Source organism: Aricia agestis, chromosome 8 (assembly GCF_905147365.1).
Source record: "Aricia agestis chromosome 8, ilAriAges1.1, whole genome shotgun sequence".
NCBI lineage: Eukaryota > Metazoa > Arthropoda > Insecta > Lepidoptera > Lycaenidae > Aricia > Aricia agestis.
Genome location: NC_056413.1, coordinates 5,044,163 through 5,065,319, shown reverse-complemented (window position 1 = coordinate 5,065,319; position 21,157 = coordinate 5,044,163). Strand labels below are relative to the sequence as shown.

Sequence of the window (21,157 nt, the reverse complement as noted above, 5' to 3'; positions counted from 1 at the left end):
TATTTTTTTATAAAATGTATATTACTTTAAATATCCTTTTAATATGGATACAAAAGAGTCTACTCGTAATACAATTCATCGTACGTTTAATAAACTAATAATAACATTTCATCAGAAGTGTCCACGGCCACGCCCACGTCCCCTGCCCCTCTGCCCTCTGAAGTTGTCGTTGTTGGGCTTATTAAACCTCTGCTTGTTCCCAAACTGCTGCTGTTTTTGCTGATTCCCGAAATTTTGCTGGTTGTTCGGCTTGCCGTAGCGTTGCTGGTTGCTTTGGCCGCCAAATTGCTGAGGATTAAATTGCCTCGGGTTATTCATGTGATCCTGATTACCAAACTGAGCTTGGTTTTGATCTCGACCTTGGTTGTCGTAAGACTCCTGCGTTCTATTCCCAAAGTTTCCGCGTGGACCCTGATTTTGGAAGTTATTGTTTCCCATTCCCTGATAACTGCCTTGTGTGCTCTGATTGTCTTGAAAACCACCAATTCTTGAAATCTGTTGAAAATTATCGGATCCTCCCATTTGTCCCTGGTTAAAATTGCTGGGTTCCCTCGGCCCCTGATTAAAATTGTTGGGTCCTCTCTGTCCATGGTTAAAATTATCTGGGCCCCTAGGTCCCTGGTTAAAATTATTAGCTGGGCCGCTAGGTCCCTGGTTAAAATTATTATCTTGGCCCCTAAGTCCCTGGTTCAAATTATCAGCTGGGCCGCTATGTCCCTGGTTAAAATTATTATCTTGGCCCCTAAGTCCCTGGTTCAAATTATTATCTGGGACCCTAAGTCCCTGGTTAAAATTATCTTGGCTTCTAGGCCCCTGATTGAAATTATCTTGGCTTCTAGGCCCCTGATTGAAATTATCTTGGCTTCTAGGCCCCTGATTAAAAATATCTGGGCCTCGAGGTCCCTGATTAAAATTATCTGGGCCTCGAGGTCCCTGGTTAAAACTATCTGGGCCTCTAGGCCCCTGGTTAAAATTATTTGGACCTGTAGGTCCCTCATTGAATTTATCGTCGTAGCCTCGTGCATTTACTGGTGGTCTATTATCATCTGAGCCGGTTTCCCACACGGCCGGTCTAGAGGTTTCGTTCCAGTTGTTTTCTAGGGGAATGTTTAGCGATCGACCGAGCCCAGGGGCGGGGTTTAAAGTTTGTGGGTTGATGAGCGGAGTTATCGGCTTGGGATCTGAGGTGTTTTCTGGCAAATCGCCGAAAGATCGCGGTTGCGAGTTGCTGGATACGACTTCGGATTGTTGCGCTTGAGAATTAGCCGAAGCGGATTTGAGAGACGCTTGCACCAATGCAAACAAGTCTGTCGCGGAGCTCATGTTCTTAACGGGCTCGGGATTTATCTCTTTCGGTGCTTCCTCTTGGACAGGCGCAGTCTTAATTTCCTCCAAGGATTTCTTTACAATCTCCATTTCTTGTCGCATCTGATCTTCTTTCACTTTTTGTGTAGCAGACTTGAAAACCTGCAAATTGAAAATTTTAGTTTAGTGATAGTAGTTGTCTTAATAACTCTCAGCTTTATAGTGTTGCTTTATAACCGTCGGTGTGCGAACACATCGCTATTTGATTGTATTATTTTTTTCAAATTACATATAAGTCAAACAACATTTATGACCGTCCAATCAACACGAATCCTATACCTCTTCAACGGTGTAATCATCATCATCGCTCTCGATGGCGACGGTTTGTATGTCTGGTGCGGGCGCGGGCGCGGGCGTGGCGGGCGCGGCGGGTGTGGCTGGGGCGGCGCTAACATACTGCCGCAGTCTCTCCACCCGCTGGGGCTCACGAGCCTCGAGCTTCTTGAGGTAAGCGATGAGGCTGTGCTGCTCCTCCGCTGATAACTCGTTGAAGTTCTTCAGTAAGGTCTCCAAGTCGGAGTCGGAGAGGCCGTCCATAGCGTCCGGCGCGTCTTGGTTTTCACCTCTGAAAGTAATTAGTGATATGTTTTGAAAGGAGCTTGTGGCAATGTTTATCATGTGTATGCTATTACAAATAAAAAAGATTTACAATGTTTTGTTTTAGTCTGATATTTTTTTATGAAATAAGGGGGCAAACGAGCAAACGGGTCACCTGATGGAAAGCAACTTCCGTCGCCCATCGCCACTCGCAGCATCAGAAGAGCTGCAGGTGCGTTGCCGGCCTTTTAAGAGGGAATAGGGTAATAGGGAAGGGTAGGGAAGGGAATAGGGTAGGGGATTGGGCCTCCGGTAAACTCACTCACTCGGCGAAACACAGCGCAAGCGCTGTTTCCCGCCGGTTTTCTGTGAGAACGTGGTATTTCTCCGGTCGAGCCGGCCCATTCGTGCCGAAGCATTTCTCTCCCACGTCTAGATTTGAAAAGTCGCACAAAAGACACAGACAAAACTTTGTATATTAACTAATTCATTATGCACCTTTTTTATTTTATTAGTAAGTGAGACTTAGAGAGAGTAGAATATTATGTAAATAGTTAAACTTTTAAACTACAATATACATATCTTTTTTTAAGGATTCCGTATTGAAACTTGGTAAGTAGATGTAGTCTGTAAACTGCATTAGGATTTTGATATAAAAATGAAAAAAAATATCCCCTCCCCATAGGTACAACTGAAACAATTTTTTTTTTCATCTAACCTTTTATGTGTGTGGGGTATCTATGGATAGGTCTTCAAAAATCATATTGAGGTTTCTAATATCATTTTTTTCTAACCTGAATAGATTGCGAGAGAGACTCTTCCAAAGTGGTAAAATGTGTGGCTCCCCCCCCCCTCTAACTTCTAAAATACATGATGTAAATTACTATAAAAACTAGCAACGAAAATTGGTTTGAGCGAGATCTAGCAAGTAGTTTTTTTATAAGTACATCATAAATGGTAAACCTTAATTTAACTTTCATTAAATCAACTGATATATAAAAATAAATCAAAACCCTTTTAATTTCATAGAAATAAACCTTATTGCTGCTGCGGAACCCTGCATGGGCGAGTCCAACTCGCACTTGGCCGGTTTTTTTATTTACACTTACTTTTTGTCATCGTATGCGGTCTGCAGCAACTGTAATGCGCTGGCGTGGCCCGCCATGTTGGAAGTGTTCGTCTTCGGTTTGGGTGTGTCTACCGCCGCTGCCTTCTCTTGAGTTTCGCGTCTTTTCGCCTCAGCCATGCCAACCTGAAGATGTATGATTCAGTAAAAAACTAACTTGTATAGAGACCTTGTGATTAAACCAATATTTGGGTTTTGGACAGCCCCAGACTAGATACTATTATTGTTTAGCAATAAACAAAAAATTGGTAAAAATTAATCAGAACGGATGTGGAGTTGAGTATTATAATATAAAAATTGGTGTTCCTCATCTAAAACAAGCAGCTCACCACAGCGTCCACCAGCTGCGCCAACTCCTCAGAGGAGACGTCTGTCTTGCCCTGCGCGATGAGCGCCGCCGCCATCTGCTGCGCGATCTGTTCCCGGTTCACCTCCCCCACGCCCGCAACTGGCAGCTGGTCTGTTGACTTCGGCTGCGGGCGAATAAGGATCGTATTATTATGCTGTTTAAATTTACATATCCTTAACAGCTGCATTAGAAGAATATAGGATTAGGCTTAGGTTCATTTGCCAACTGTGCTAACACGATCTTCTCTATTGTAAAAAAGTACAACAACAAGTAAGTACAACAAATAAAAGTTTTTTTTTTTTTTTAAGTTTGCGGACTGTAATGTGGGTACAAAATTTTTATTAACTAGAAAAGACTCATCCCAATAATTTAACAGTAGACATTGGCCATTATTGGCTGTTTCTTTTAATTTTTACTTTGGTATATTATTATTTTAAGTTTATACTAATAAAGTTGTTCAGCGAATGAGCTATGTTACTTTTGTCTTGTCCGTCAAGCGCCTTTTTCAAGGACAAAACATTGCTTATCCGTAATCTAACTTTTTAACAAGGTAACAGTTAGCAAGCAACATCATCTATGTTTATTAACCTTGGACAGTTAGCAAGGAATATAATTTATTCACCTTAATAGCGGGTGTCTGTTTAGCGGGTCCGTCCGCCTCGTGCGGGTGACGGCGGCGCGCACGACCACGGCGCGTACGGCAGCGGCGGCGCTGCCCGTAGTGATGAGCAAAATCGGTCTTGGTCTTGCAGTCTTGGCCTTGATCTTGCAAAAAATCAAGACCAAGACTATCCTAAGACTAGCAAGACCAAGACCAAGACCAAGACTAGGTGTGCAAGAACAAGACCAAGACCGACTATGCAAGACCAAGACTCCATGCAAGACTCTTGCTGAAAATGTTTACTTAGTCACAGTGACTATAATATTATGAGATAAAATATTTATACCAACATCAATATACTTAAATTGTGTAGTTATTTGGGATTGTAATTGGGTGGATCAACTTTTTATTGCCAAAACTTGTCTTTCACAATAAGAATGCACTGGTCACAAAACAATTGACAAAAACAATACTTAACTGCTTTTATATTATATCTATACTATTGCCGTCATAATATTAACGTACGGATTACTAGACATTTTCTTTTGAAAAATATAATTAATAACATATAAGTGGGAGTTATATGGATCAGTTTTTTGAAAATAGATCAAGAAACCATAGAACTAAAGGTAGAAACCCCTAAAATGTCTGATTCTGGCCGCATGCAAAATAATAATTATGAACTCACTTCCGGTTGTGATTCCGGAGTCCGGACATTATTATAACCCATAAGTATCATGGAAAAAATTAACGAGAAAAGAAAATAAAGTATTCGATGAGCAGAATTGAGTTTCAAAGGTCGAGTTTTGAAAAAATCAGAAAATCCGGATTTTTTTTTAAATTCGTTTTTTTTCGCAATCCCTAATCTAGAAGAAATCGGAGAGAAAGTTCATGTAGCTAGTCTATTAATTTAGGATTGAAAATGTTTGTTTGCGAAAATTAAAACGTTTACAAAAAAAATGTTTACAAGACCAAGACTAGGTGTGCAAGACCAAGACCAGACAGATTTGAGCAAGACCGAAACTGCACAAGCAAGACCAAGACTGTCTTGGTCTTGCTTTGCTCATCACTAGCTGCCCGCCACGAGCCCCGCCTGCGCCACGCCCTTCACCGTCTCGATGAGGACCACCGCCGAGTCCCGCCCTAGCAGCACGTAGCAACATCATATTTATATAATTCACCTTGGTAGTGGGTTTCTGTTTAGCGCGTCGGTCCGCCTCGTGCAGCGTGGCGGCGGCGCGCACGACGGCGGAGCGCACGGCGGCGGCCGCACTGCCCGCCACGAGCCCCGCCTGCGCCGCGCCCTTCAGACGCTCCTTCGCCGTCTCGATGAGGACCACCGCCGACTCCCGCACTAGCAGCTCCTCGGAGGAGTTCGGCTTCTCCTGAACATGATAAATTGATAATGTTAAGGACGCCGTGACTTTGTGGAGGGACTCATAATTATTTCTGTTGGACCACGTCAATGCTTTCCAACAATATTATCAGTTTTGCTTAGTCTAACTCAAGTCGTCTTGATTATACTACATTATATTTATATGTATATTATTGGCCGACAAAACTGACCTTCTCCATTTTGATGGCCTCCGCGAGCAGATCGACGACCTTCGGCCCCAAGCTGCCGAGGTAGTCCTCTAGCGCGACGAGTAACCGCAGCGTGGCCACCACGTTGTCCGCGCTGGCGTTGTCGGTCACGCGCGAGCCACGTGACGCGCGCGTGGCGTGTGACGTCACGCTGTCGGCGCGCGCTCGGCCCACCAGCGGCGAGCGCGCGTCCGGCAGCGAGCCCAGCGACGAGTCAGAGTTCCACGGAGAGAGCCCGTCGTCGCTAATACATCAAATGTGTTTATTGCCGTTTATATAGAAATTCGAGTAGCAGTTTTAAACTTTAAAGAAGCTCTTTTTAATATAGATCTCTTTATCAGCACGCTATTATGACTCGAGACAGAAAGAGACGCTGCTTACGAGCGGTACCGCGTTCTGCTTGCCGCATACACTATACAAGTATTAAACTATAAATTGTATACTAGTAACCGAAGTTATCGTAAATAGTACTATAATCCTCAAATATAACTTACGGCTTTAGCTCGTCGTCAGATATGAGCACGGTGTTTGGCTCGCGAGCTGGACTGCGGTTGCGGGGCAGCGCGCGCCGCGACAGCGGACTGCATGACCTACTAAATATATTCATTTATACATACCGGTAAACTGGGCGATTGTTTTTTATTTAAATAAGATCGGACCTATCGCATTCCACACAAGTTTGTTCTACAATATCAAGTAGGTGGCCAAAACGACAAAGTAAAAAGAGTATACAAATGTCAAACTGAATATTTACTATTGTATCTAAATTCACGCAACATTTTTAACGAAAAGTGCCAAGAGAGTGATTAATATTTTGACTTTAGAAGACATAATATTATATAATACAAATGCACACACAAACAAATTAATTAATATTTAGTCAACTTACCGCACTGGACTGCGCGAGCGCGTGCGACTTTTGAGCGGGCTGCGGCGGCGCGGCGATCGACGCTCGGAGGACCTGACAATATTATACATTTAAATAAAAAAACTTGAGAGGTGTCAAGGGATCTTCTCCAAACTTCGTTCCACCCGGGTGGATGGAACGAAGTTTTAAATTCCCCGCCATGTGACGTCGTCGCCACATCAACTCCCTCTGCCCCTACTTCGCAGGTACTAAAATAAGTGTCGGTCGAAAAGTGTCGTTACAACTTTTTCCGTCTAACCCCCTTTCGCAACGCGCGATTAGGATCTTCGTTCCAAAAATGAAGACCGTGAATAAGCCATATAATGTTTTGTCCAACGGCCTTTGTTTTTTCTACCAGTAGGCTTAGCATAATCAGTAATCAACATAGAAACGGTTTCTTTCTACTGAAGAATAGACAGATTGACAAAGGTAATCCGCCATTTTGTCACAAAAATCTGTCAGTATGACCATTCTCTCCCGTTTCTAATGTTGTTATGCTAGGTCTGCCGGTGTCTTTTCTAAAGCAACAGACAAAGACGAGTCCTTTGTATAAATACTAATAAATTGTGTAACTATTTTTGAGTAAAGGGGTAGTATAAAATGCAGAATGAATATAGTCAAATCCGTGTGACAATGACATTTAAAGAGATTTTGTGTGTCAATGAAGTTTTAAAAATATTTATATCTCACAAATTGAACTACAAACATTAATCGAACATACCTGCGCGGATTATAATCCACAAGCGGACGACCCGTCCTCGGCGGTGAGCGAAGGCGATTGGGGGAGTAACGGCGCCCTGGAGACGGGCGCCGCCCCGGGGATAAGCGACGTCCTGGGGACAAACGATGTCCTGGGGACAAGCGACGTCCTGGGGACGGGCGTCGCCCTGGGGACACGCGACGCCCTGGTGACAAGCGACGCCCTGGCGACAAGCGACGCCCTGGGGATACACGACGCCCTGGAGATATGCGACGCCCTGGGGATACGCGACGCCCTGGGGATACGCGACGCCCTGGAGAAATGCGACGCCCTGGGGATGGACGACGCCCTGGGGACGGACGACGTCCAGGAGACAAACGGCGTCCCGGTGACCTTCTTCCGGGTGACCTTCGACCAGATGACCTAAAGTAAAAGGGAATAAGCTTAAATACTTTCTCTTTAGGGTTCTGTACCCAAACGAGTTCCCGCAAATAGCTAATTTAGAGCCAGTCCACACGGCGCGTTGCGTCAGCGTTGCGTCGACGCAGCGCTGCCGTTGCGCTGTTTTACATACAAATAACCAAGATGTTCACACGGCGCGCTCGCGCACTGCGTCGTCGCAACGCACACATGACGGACAGCAGCCCCGGAGACGAAGCGGCAGGGGGTGTCGAAGTTAAGACTGCTTCGTAATAAAGCTGCGATGATGCAGCGCCCGTGTCATGACCGGCTATGCGTCAAACGGCAGCGCTGCGTAGACGCAACGCCCATGTGGAGAGGCTCTTACGTGGGCGAAGCCGCGCGCAACATCTAGTGCCGAAATGAAAATGTTTATAAAACAAGTATTATAAATTAAAATAAAGGTATGTAGTGTAAATAGCTTTACACTACATACCTTTATTCTAATTTGTTGCATGTCGTGCACAAGTTTTACACGACGTATTTTTGCGCGCTGACGACGCGTGTTTCTGATGCACTCGTCATCTGCGCGTTTTCATCGCGTTTTGGCAGATATACAGTTTAAAACTTTAGGCTTCCTTGCGTTTGCTGAGCATTCAACTTGCGTTTGTATCTATACAAACGAGTGTAAAAAAACGTCGTGTGGAAGGGCCCTTATCTTACCTTCCCGGCGACCTGCGGCCGGGCGTGGGTCGTCTAGGGCGCGTGGGTCGGTCGGGCGTGGCGCGCTCTGACGGCGGCGTGAGGCACATCTTGCGGTACAGCTCGGCGATGTTGACGCGCAGCTCCTGCTCGTGCAGCTCCTTCATGCGCGCCATCCAGTAACTTATCCACTCTGGCTTGAAGTCGTGCTTCGACGGGTCCTTGCCCTCTGCGTTAAACGATATTATAATAAAAATGCTGTTAACCCATCGACTCCCAAGCGGCACCCGGGTGCCGCATAACAATTGAATATATACTAGAGATCGCCCAATGGTCGAAATTCGACCTTAGTTTCAAACTTTCAACGACATTAGGACTAGTACCTATATTTTGTAAAAAAATATTGACTTTATTATATTTTTTTTCAACTCTTGTCTCTGGGACTCAGCTGATCTCAGGCTGGCCGTATAAGCATTGTATAATAGTATCTAAGATTCAATAAAAAAAACTATAATCCATTTTCAATTTGTCAACTTGTCAACAGACTTCAACCATAAATAAAAGAGTATAATTCGTATGTATAGGTTTGTCACTCAAAAATCTGTCATCTTCTTGAGTGTGCGTATTGTAGTGTGTGTAACGTTTTATTTGTTAAAAAAATGTATGATAAAAGCATAATTTCAAAATAATATTAGATCCATGCACTCCTTCACCATTTTTTAACCTACGTTTCTCCATTTTTCGTCAAAAGGGATACAAAGTTTTTCGCTTGCGTATTAATAATATATAGATTGTGTCTGCTTTTACCTTTTTTCTATGTTATAAATAGTAAAATATAAAAACTAATGTATACCCGCTTGTATCTCCTTGTATCGTCTGTTCCAGAACTTCTTCCATTCCTCGGGGTACATGGGGTGTTTCTCGGGGTTCTTCTGGTGGTAGGCGAGGGTCTTCTCCGCCGCCTCCTCGATCTGTCTCTGTCTGTCCGTCGTTATTTTCATCTTGTACTGCCGCTTGTGAAGTGAAGCCTGAGTATACGTTTTTTTGTATTTGAAAAACTTACAGCACACAAATAATAAATTTAATTACTTAAATAAGAATTTTAAACGCAAATAACAAGTTTCAACTCATGAATAATGATTTAAAAAAGCTAGAAGTGAATACAATAATTATAACATTCTATTAACATCCAAGAGATTATCATTGCTCGAAAGTCGAAAGTGACATAATAAGCCGCCTGTAATTTTAAATTCGACGAAACTGGAGAGAACTGAAATATCTAAACAAAGTGAGAAAAAGCATATATATTTTTTTTTAAATTAGGGCCCAACCAGTCTTGTCTTCAACATGAATTTTTGCGGGGCAATTTAGACCTAACCAAATCATCTATAAACGAGTAATAGGTTTATTAAATCTACGTAAAAAAAATATAAAAAATCACACCTTAAACTTGTTAAAATCGGACCAATATTTAAGCCGCTACGCGGGTACATTCATGCATACATGGACTGCCAAACTCGCTGTAGTCGAACAAAAACAAAACCACAGGAAAGGAAATACCTTAGTGTCAGTAGCGGCCAAGCTCTTATCATCGCGTCGACGATCCTCGTATGGTTCGTAGCGGTTTTTGCGATCCCTGAGAACAAAAAGATAAGGTTATTACAAATAGGGGATATACCGTATAATATATATTTTTTTGTGTAGTATCATATTATTCGTTGCCCAAATGGCACACAATTCTTCAACTCAAGACATGAGAGGTCAAGTCCATACTAAAGTTCGTCAGCGATCTGAAATGCATCGTATCTCTCACTATTTTAAACGCTATTTACTGTTAAGTGTTATTTTAAATAATGTTATAATGTTATACAGGGTGTGTCAAAACTAAGTGATAATACTATCAGGTGTGTATATATAGACTTCACTGTAAAAGTGGCGGCGCTGAAAGAGTATCTTTTTTTTCACCTTTGTATGGAAAAACTCATGACGCACTCGCTCATACAAATCACAAAAAATCTATTTCAGCGCTGCCACTTTCACAGTGAACTCTATACAAGGAACACATACACACTAAAGTATTATTATATATGTCAATTACCTGTGGTCGGGTCGCACGGGCCTCGTGTCGTCGTCGCTAACGTCGGACAGACCCGACGACCGCCGCCGGCCAGAGAACCCGGCGCGGCGGCCCTGTACAATAATAATATTATCTTATCTTATATCTTTAAACGAGCAATTCTTGTATATATATATATATAATTGGAATCTCGGAATCGGCTCCAACGATTTTCATGAAATAAATAGTATATAGGGGATTTCGGGGGCGGTAAATCGATCTAGCTAGGAATCATTTTTAGAAAATGTCATTATATTCGTGTTTTATCGAATATCGAGCGAAGCTCGGTCAAATAGCTAGTGATACTTTATGTCGTACAATAAGCCTATACAGTTTATTTGTAGGTTATTAATAGTAAGTAAATTTAAAATTAATACTGAACAAAATAATTATGTATTAAGGTGCCGGTTGGCAACAGACGACATGAAGCAACCGCATACGACGTGTCGTCGCGACTCTACCAGTTTCTATGTATTTATATGAAATATCCTGCGCAGCAAGCGACGACACGTCGTCTGCGGTTGCTTTATGTCGTCCGCTGCCAACCGGCACCTTTACACAATAACTTAAAAGTGATTTACGATGCACAGAATTTCCGTAGTCAATTTACCCCTTGCTTCGGTCGCACAACAGAGAGAATTTTTTCCTATAAATCTCCTTCACTAGCAAACGAAAATATGTATAGGTATTTCTATAAATATAGGTTTGTTTCCACGCACACGTAATGTGAAGCTGTAGGCCTGCTACGAAACTGTTTTGAGACTCGAACAATCGGACGAGAATCCCGCGTCCTGCTCTAACGACGTCATTTCACGTGTGTTAGAGTAGGACGCGGCATTCTCGTCCGATTGTTTGAGTCTCAAAACAGTTTCATGGTACAAGGCCTGAAACGAATTATGCGCGTGTGAAAATGACAAGCTGCAACAGGATTATGAATATATTCTTCTAGTTGGAGAAATTGCTTGAGAGGCAAAGAAAATTATAACATTCTATTATGTTAATACAGTAGAGGGATATTTTATTCCGTAAGAGGAATAGTTTAAAGATGGCAAGTAAATATTTCGATTAATACCTGACTCTTAAATTGCGGTCTTATGGGCGCATTGACGATAGGTGGCGATGGGTCTTTGTTGAACCTGGCAAAAGCAAAAAAATCGATAATTTGGTCCGATGTGAATACATCCAGAGAAAAATAGTATTTAAAAGTTTTACTATACCGAGACATAAACCATATCGTAACTATATTATTGTAAGTTCAATTGGTAGATTTGCACTATTGATCTCATTCTCGATCATGTTGGCTTTCAAACATAATAAAACGCAATGAAATCGGACTTTTAGTTACAAAAATAATTATTTTACAATATTATATTATATTATATAAGTTAAATACGACTAAAGGAACACTCACCTATTCGCTTTCTCGCTAGGCTCTGGAAAGGAAAAAAATATCATTTTAATTTTATTTCAATGTTAAACTCAAAATGGTTAAATTAATCCAATCATATAAAAATAGATTTTACGTTTCATTGCTAGTTCACATATTTGTTGTTAAAAAAATATGTAATAAGAAGAGTAGAATGTACTATCAGAGAAGTTGATTCATAGGCAAATGGCGGACCGTAATTTGGTCGCTTTTATGTCAGACCCAGTCGACAGATCACGACTTACATGATACATCGAATTGACATAACTCGACCAAGTGACGCGGGTCAGTCATCTGCCTACGAATCCATTTCTTCGATGGTACAAGTTCTAAAACTCATTAAAAAATGTCTTACGTAGAGAGTGTATGAGGTCGATGTCGACAACCTCCTCGAAGGTGCAGTCGTCGGTCTGCGCGAAGTGCGGCCCCTTGTATATCCACTTGTGGATGCGCTCCCTGAAAATACACTTCGGTATACAGGGTGTAACAAATCAAAGCGATAAACTATTTTAAGATTTACACGAACAAAGTGTACGAAATTGACATAAATGTTCGATAAAATAAAGTTGATACACTCTCAGAAAGGAAAGTCACAAAAGATTGTCTCGACATAGCCCGGCCAAAAACGTAATCCCTAACCCCTATAATAAATATACAAGGTGTAACAAAACTAAGTGATAATACTTTAGGTTGTGTATGTTTCCCTTATATAGAGTTCACTGTAAAAGTAGCAGCGCTGAGAAAGCAATTTTTTTTTTGTGATTTGTATGGGCAAGCGCCCCAGCGTCACGAGTTTTCCCACACAAAAGTGAAAAAATATGCTCTTTCAGCGCTGCTACTTTCACATCGAACTCTATATAGAGGACCCATACACATCTAAGTGATAAATACTTGATTATCACTTAGTTTTGTAACACCCTGTAACATTTAGATCAAATATACTAACTTCTCCTTCTCGTACATGTCCTTATCGAAGTTGACGGGCAGCATGCGGCCGTACTTGTCCTGTATGCGCTGCACCAGCCGGTTCATGACCGACGACACGCCCTCGCGGTACCGCGACTGGCCGCGGAAAGGCCCCAGCAGTTGCGCTGCCTTACTGAAATGGCGCGTCTGCAACACAATAAACAATTTTAATTAAAAAAACACTTCAAACAGCGTTTTCTTATCATGGGACCACCTTTGGAATATCCTCTTTTGTACAAAAAAAGAACCATCAAATTCGGTTTATAAACGACGAAGTTATCTTTGAACAAACAAAAATATATGTAGGGTCGAATTGAGAAACCTCCTTTTTTGTAGGTTAAAAATTAGGAGAAGGTGCGCCAGCTACTCACTCAACTACGGTTCATTATATTCACAATATAATAATCTCAACATATTGTATTCGCTAGTTTAAACAGCGAAGAGATCGGCCAAGTGTGAGTTAGACTCGCGCACGAAGATTTACGTACCATTAATTATAAAATAAGTATACCCAGCAAAAATAGAGAAAACAATTGATCATTACGCTACATTTTTCGTTATCAAGCCGTCAATTTCTATTTTCTACTCAATAAATTTCGCAAACTGTCAGAGTGACAGTAGTGACAATACTTTGTTGGAGTGTTTGGAACCAATCAGAGGCTCACAATTCATGTGTGCGTGTAGTGCGTGTGCATAATTAATGGTACGTAAATCTTTGTGCGCGAGTCTAACTCACACTTGGCCGATCTCTTCGCTGTTTAAACTAGCGAATGCAATATGAGGCCATTTGTCCACTGTCGCCGTCACCGAGACGTTTACTATTTTTGCTCAATTTTAACGAAAGGTTCCGTACCATTATTAAATGGTACGGAACCCTTCGTGCGCGAGTCCAACACGCACTTGGCCGATTTTTTTTATACTTACAATATAAGTGAAGCGGTGGTTGAAGCAAGTCAGATGCGAGATGATGGTGCGCGGGTGGCCCTGCTTGTAGCACAGCGTGCAGATGTACGACGGCTCGTAGTGCGCCTGCTCCGGCGGATGCTCCACCAGGTACTCCACGCCCAGCAGCGGAGTCCTGAAAAAGGGGGGTTTGCGTACATTGTGGACGATACGCGCGAACCTTTTGGCATTTGATGGTCAATCTACTATTGAGTTACTAATTAGCAAACTACGAATAATAAAACCTAAGGAAGAGTAACTATATAATAAAAAATGTACACGAGTCTACAAAATGTGACCCGATACATGCACACTTTATGCATGTATTTGGTACCTACACAATTTTGTGTAAATATAGAAGTGACAATGTCAACGGCTTTGTTTCGTTAATTTGAGTGTTAGTGTTTTGTTGCTATTGCCATATTTATGTGTGCGAAAAGGAATCAAATTAAAAACGGTTGAAGTATGGGAGTTGCGTTTCCTTAGTTTTTATTATTTGTAGTTAGCAAAGTAGGTTCTCAATACCAAGTTGTCCGACTTTTGCAAGCTGGAGCTGCTTTGTCCGGCTTTCGTTTGGACCTGGCAACCCTACACATAGTACTCACTTGACTTTGTCCAGCTCGTCTTGGATGTGACAGCGGATGTTCCTGAACTTCCCATACAGGACCTCGAGCTCTGACCTCTCCTGATTGTGCAGGCCTACCTCTTGGGCCATTTTTTGTAAAACCTCTTCAGATGCTAGAAAATTTGTAAAATAGCTTAAATGTATGTATGTAAGACCAGGTAAGATAAATTGATTCATAGTAGATCCTATTTCTCGTAGTCTAAAGATATGAATTAGCTAGATGAACAAAACGTACCAGCACTCTTTGTAGTTTTCAAGCCCTTTTCGTTCAAGACATAGGGATGTTCTGAGAAAATTGAGAGGGGCCAAAAGTTCTTTGATGACAGCTTGGCCTTGTGTTTCTTTCCCGATATATGAGTCTAAAAAGTAATGTTAACAATTTTTACTAGTCCCACACAACATATAAACAAAACTTCCAGTATTAACTATAATATTTAATTATTATTTATGTAAGTAATTGTAAATATAATTAATAATAGTAAGTAGTTCGGACTTAGATTCTTCACCTTTACTTTACGCCTTTTTTTACATGAGAAAATGCTATTTGACAGTAACATTTTTTTGTGATTAGTTGCTTTAAATGCATAAAATTATGGTTCTTTATGTGATTTACATAAGTTTTAATAAAAATAATAACAATTAATACATCTAAAAACACAAAAATATGTTTGGCATTTTGTTTCTCGCGCCACTTATTCGAAAACGATCCGGATTGGCTAATGTCATGATGACGTCATAGGCGCGTGATGTGTGAACGATCTACCGCAATAATCGCGCCCAACGTTAGCCAATAAAGGCGCGGCATGATTTCGAATCCGAGTCGAACGGGAATTGTATATAGGCAGATACCTTATAAGTTTAAAACATTATACTTTAAAGTAGTTTACCTGCAGCACAGACTCCCCGCTGCAGACCGCGGCGCAGGGGAAGCACAGGTAGATCCACTTCCCCGATATATCCCGGCCTCGCCGCTCCACCATACACCGGTAGCCGCCATCCTCGGTCTTGATCTTCAAGCTGTTTAGATGCTCTTGGAACTCTCTCTCGGCCTGAAAATCAATTAAACACAATTGAAGTCCCATTCATATTTGAAATGTCTCCGAGTTGACACACACTGTGTCCATATTATGAAGGTCCGCATTAAATAAAACATACAACGGTCTTACCACTTTTATTTTATTTTAACAAACTTAATATAAAACGTCGTGTGTTCTGAAATTACACTTACCGTAGTCACGACCTAATCAGCAAGGCACAAATAAAACTTATCACTAAAATATTTTTAACCGAGTAAGTAAAACTCATCAATCTTGTACATTCTTGGTGGTAATGTACGCATAAACTATTAATGTAAACAAGTTATAAATTCTGAATGAGTACCCAACTATAATACTCATAACCCCCTCCTTTTTGGAAGTCGGTAACATTTAGTTTCAGATTTGTGACGCCAGATGGCATCTTTCTTTGTATAATATAATATAAGAACGTGAAGGTACTATTAGGTGGCAAGATATTTCAAGTAAATAACCAACTTTAATTATAATCATTGTGCACTTTTTCTAAGAGACTTTGGAATATTAGCCTTCATAATGTTTAATCATTGTCTTTGTGAAGCATAGAGTATTTGCTGCTCATCTCATATTTTTCAGGCACCAAACAGGTTTGGATGTATGTAATTCATAAAATAGATATCTAAATAAAGAAATATCACTATTATAATTAATAAAATTATTGTTCGCAGGCCACCAGTACAGTACCAATAAAATAATTAAAATCACTTACATGGAGCTTTAAATAATGAACATCTCTATAATTATTAATAATTATTTTCAACTATATTTTATTTTCATTTGTTAGCTTATTAAGGCGCTGTGGTTGTTGCAACTACGTAAAATGGGTTTTTTTAAACACGTTTTTAGTAAAGGAAATGTCATTATTTAAGTATAAAATAAGTACCGTTTTAAAATTAAGAAAATTTCCAATACGCAAAGGTATATCAGTACACAATTTGAAAAATTCTGCTCGATAGAAAAAAAATCTCAAAGATGACTGTTATAACGCTGTTTTTCATAATTAAATCATTTTGTGGCTAAATTACACACTTTCTAGAAAAAACAAAAAATGTAGTATATCATATATGTGTCGTAACCTGTTACCTGACGTAAACGATTTGATATATTTGATTTGTGTAATACTAAAAACAAAAGGTTTTTACTCCTATTTTCTATTATCAAGGCACGCGGCGAGCGCGTAACAGCCACTGTACAAGGCGCGCTGATATGAATGTTATTTTAATGTCCTTAACTTCGATATTCGTACTGACAGACATCGACCTGCTTATTTTAGGGACTACTGGGCCTTAACAGGTCCATACTGCATACTTATGTTCAGATATTATAAAAGACTTTTTCTTCGTCTGGTATGTTAGAAAGTCTATTGACAATAAGTATACAGAATATCTTTAAATAGTAAAACGTTTAGTACATTTCTCAATAGTGAAAACTGAATATTTAAGACATAAAGAGCTACGAGGGCTATATAATTTTACTGCAGTTTAACCTAAATGTACGGAAAAATTGTAAAGCTGTAGATTTAAACTCCTTAGCCACGCGACAAGCGCGAAACTTGAGAATGATCGAGAAGATTAGCAAAAAAATTCACAAACTCACTAGACACTTCCGTATAATGAAATGACCTTTGTAAATTGTAACATTGTCAACTATGACATCTATTATCTGCCTAAAAACCTTACAAGGCAGCTGCAAGTCAACATTTGTTATAGAAGTGACTATCCCATACAATGAGTTTCTAAAATACTAGAGTAGCAATGTCTTACAAAAGATTCTCAGAAATGCGTAACCACTTTTTTGTTCAAAAGACAATGTCAAGTCATATATTCGTTATGTCATTATGTATGTGAGATATGCCTGCAGGCATCTTCGAAGTGGCAACGCGTTGCTACCGTAAACTTCCAATCTAGTTACATTAGTAACATAGAATATCATTGATCCCATATATTAAAAAAAAACTAACACATCTTGGCTGCGTTCCAGATGACGTTAATTTTGACCAAAACGCTCAAAACGTCCCCTTCTGCCGTTCCCTTTGGCGACCGGGGTCGTTTTGATAGCGGCTATGACGTCACTCATGACGTCATCATTTTCGCTCAAAACGACCCTTGACGAAGATGGGTCAAAGTGGGCGTTCTAGTTTTTTTTTAATTTTAACGTAACTATATCGCGAAAGCCATGTTTGGAAAGTTTTCAGGAGAGAGTAGAGACAAAAAACTTTATATTATTTCATTACAAATAATATTTTAATTAAATAAATTAAATAACATCTCATCTCTCCTATACCTGTTGACTTACTCGTACTTGACTAAGCATTAAGCGGTATTGTTACCTAACGTTTATATGTATATTGTGACAATAGTCAATATTCAAAATATGTGGTTTTGTTATTAAAATATGATTCAATGTGAAAACTCAAATATAATAAAAGTTTAACTATATTAAAATATGATTACTTAAGTAAAAAAATGTAATACTAAAAACGAAACAAATATAATATTATGTACCTACATATTTTATTAAAATAAATGTAACTATAAACAATAAAATTACTTTTATTTACGACTTGAAGAAAAGGATCGTTATATCCAAGTTCGGTTCAATGTACCTATGTATAAAAATATTATATAGTTCTTTTTTTAAACTTTTCTCAAAACTCTCAAAACGATCCATAATCCGTTCCACTTGGGTTTGTATCACTGACGCTCACAAGCTAGTGGAACGGGAAAAACTACGGTCTTGAGCGTGAGCGTTTCTAACGTCATCTGGAACGCGGGGCTTGTTATTTAAAGTGTAAATAATAATATACTGTCAACTGTCCTTTATATACATAACCACCAGCATCGTTTGGACGCGTCACGCGCACAATTTTGACAGCAAAGCAATGCAGGAGCATGCCAAATAATCTGTCAACAATACGGCTAACTTACACTGCTCCATATATTTTTGTTGTGTCAACAAATTCTAACAATAAATTATTTCTTATTCTTTAAAATCCAATTCAAACCTTTTCTGTTTGTTTGTTGAACTTGTTTAAATATTAATTTATTCACGTTATCTTCGATCTGTTTATTTCATAAAAAAGTAAATTGAAAAAAAAAAAAAATCTCTCTTTTCCAAAAAAATTAAAAAACCAGGGTTTGACAAAAAAGCCTTCCTATTTCGTATTTTATACTTTTATTTCTTATATTTTTTTGTTGAATTTAGAAAGCTAATGCTCAACTTCAAACCTAATTTAGGCATATTTTAATGAGTTTTAAATACTGAATAAAGTTTTTTAGGGTTCCGTACCCAAAGGGTAAAAACGGGACCCTATTACTAAGACTGTGTTGTCTGTCCGTCTGTCTGTCTCCAGGCTGTATCTCAAGAACCACTATAGCTAGGCTTCTGAAATTTTCACAGATTGTGTATATCTGTTCTGCCGCCATAACAACAAAATATACTAAATACAAAATAAAATTTACATTTAAAGGGGGGGCTCCCATACAAAAAACATAATTTTTTTGCCTTTTTTACTCAGTAACAATAATGGCAACAGGTAGGCACTAGGCACTTTAAATTTTCACTAAGGCCTTAATTATATGTTCCCTTTAATAAATAATAATAATTTTTAAATAAAATAAAAAATTAAGGGGGGTACCCATACAAAAAACACAATTTTTGGCCTATTTTTGCTCTAAAACGGTACGGAACCCTTAGGGCCTTCTCTCACTGGCGATTAGCGAGCGATTTGAAAGCGACGCGACTGCGCAGCGCACACGCTGCGCTGTCGCGACGTGCACGCCGCGCAATCGCGGCATGTGCGCTGCGCAGTCGCGTCGCTTTCAAATCGCTTGCTAATCGCCAGTGTGATAAGGCACTTAGTGTGCGAGTCCAACTCGCACTTGGCCGATTATTATTTTATATTCAATAAGGTAGTTTTGTTGATTTTATATTTCATACTTAGGTGTAAAAAAAATAATATCACTGAATTTTTAAGATAACATAAATACCATGTCATGCAGTATGCAAGTTGTCTGAAATTATCTTGTCTATATTTTTGCACTTGTTTACTAACAAAATATAATTTAATATTAAAATAGGTGCTAAAAGCATATTTGAATTTTATAACATGTAAAATATTTATGAAAAGTAATATATAAATGTGTATTTACCTTGGTGCAAGTATTTTCAGCTTCTGGCTTCTTGGGTACTTCCACGACTGAGTCTTCATAGCCCTCGGCTCCGGGAGGACAATCCGGGAGATCCATGACACACTACACTATGGTCTATGACCTTACGACGGTCATAAACCTTTTTCACTTAATTCTTCTTAGACGACTTTTTACTAACACAGCTGTAAAACAAATTATAAAAGGTAATGAAATTATACTTTTAGAATGAGATATCAAATACAAACAATTGATACTTACTAATATTAGATCATACTTACGTGCAACTCTGGAAGGTATCACCGAAAGCATTATTTTAATTATTCAAAGTAATGTCAGACACTATAATTTTGGGCAATTTTGTCCATATGTAAAAGTGCTTCGAGCAGCACTTTTGCTATACAAATCATAATAACAGCTATATCACAGTGGTTAATTTGTAATTAAATATATTTAAAAAATATGGCGATTTTGTGTTCACATAACACAATGAATTATAAGCAATCTAACATATAATATTAAGTAGTCAAAAAGGAATATGAGTTTCTACTTTAACCCGTCGATTGTGGAAAAAAAGAGACACAATAGAATTTCTATTGTGTCTCGGTCACCGGTGACCATATGGGGCTTGATGAATTAATGATCAAAGTAAATTCTCATTTATTGAAAGTCAATTACATAAAGATGTAATCAATAAAAAAGCACTGATTTAAGCATAGATGCTTAGTCAAAGAATTAATCACTAATGATTTCCATGAAACGTTAACATTTCATTTAGAATTGTTTATTGTAATTGTTACATAGAAACCTGGTAAAATGATCATACTTACCCAATACCCATGTCCTACACAAACACTAAACACTTAAGTATAAATTTTATTTATTTATATACAGATAGCAAAACAGTAACCATTTCATTTACAAACTGTAAACAATATTTCTCATACTGTAAATTGCTGTAACTTGCAGGTGACAAATGAAATACTGACCTTTCTGTAATATACGCCGAAAGTAGGAAAACACTCAACACACTAGTGGCAATACCATTTTGTATAAAGAAAAGATTATTCTGCTTCCAAATAATGATAATTTGCTTTCTTTCTTTTCACAGTAAAAATCGATAGTCAGGCAAATAACAATGAAAATTGAGAGAGAAAGAAACGAAGCGACCATTGACCAAAGCCGTGATCACACAGACCACAGATTACTAGTATCACAGATTACTAGTATATATTTGTCACAGACTTTGACACTTGACATTAAGCAGATTTTTTTTTTTTTTTTTTGTTTGTTTTTGGCACTGACACTGGCGGTGTACTTTGCCATATACAAAGGTAGGGAATAGGCGGTGGAAAAGCAAAATTAGTACGGAATTCAGGATTTCGGATCTAGTTAGGAAGTTTCACTACAAGGTATAATATACTAAAGGTTAATGGAGTTGCTACGTAAATATTGAGATAAACACGAATAAACTAATTTGTTACATGAATTTAATAAAGTTGGTACGGAGGTAGGAAAGGGTATAGACATAGAGGAGAGACTATCATAAAGGTAGGAGTGGTCATACAGAGGACAGGAAAGAATAATATGA

General features: G+C 39.2%; 1 protein-coding gene across 4 annotated transcripts; it reads right to left on the bottom strand.

The window, feature by feature from the left end:
- Window positions 1-8: 8 nt before the first annotated feature.
- Window positions 9-20,742, bottom strand: LOC121729992 (serine/arginine repetitive matrix protein 2-like). 4 transcript variants are annotated; one of them, XM_042118779.1, is made up of 24 exons: window positions 20,556-20,742; window positions 19,848-19,855; window positions 19,570-19,751; window positions 15,233-15,394; window positions 14,581-14,704; window positions 14,326-14,458; window positions 13,703-13,856; window positions 12,759-12,925; window positions 12,168-12,268; window positions 11,798-11,819; window positions 11,459-11,522; window positions 10,369-10,460; window positions 9,831-9,906; window positions 9,124-9,298; window positions 8,292-8,499; window positions 7,191-7,592; window positions 6,452-6,523; window positions 6,057-6,155; window positions 5,545-5,806; window positions 5,160-5,363; window positions 3,358-3,501; window positions 3,012-3,154; window positions 1,645-1,930; window positions 9-1,467 (listed from the first exon to the last, which is right to left on the bottom strand). In XM_042118779.1, the coding sequence occupies exons 3-24, from the start codon at window positions 19,663-19,665 to the stop codon at window positions 112-114; spliced, it is 4,542 nt and encodes a 1,513-aa protein (XP_041974713.1). In that variant the 5' UTR covers window positions 19,666-19,751; window positions 19,848-19,855; window positions 20,556-20,742; the 3' UTR covers window positions 9-111. The 4 variants fall into 4 exon arrangements, with proteins under 4 accessions (XP_041974713.1, XP_041974711.1, XP_041974714.1 ...); XM_042118777.1 differs by lacking the exon at window positions 19,848-19,855; XM_042118780.1 differs by lacking the exon at window positions 19,848-19,855 and having other exon boundaries at window positions 6,057-6,152.
- Between the last annotated feature and the right edge of the window lie 415 nt (window positions 20,743-21,157).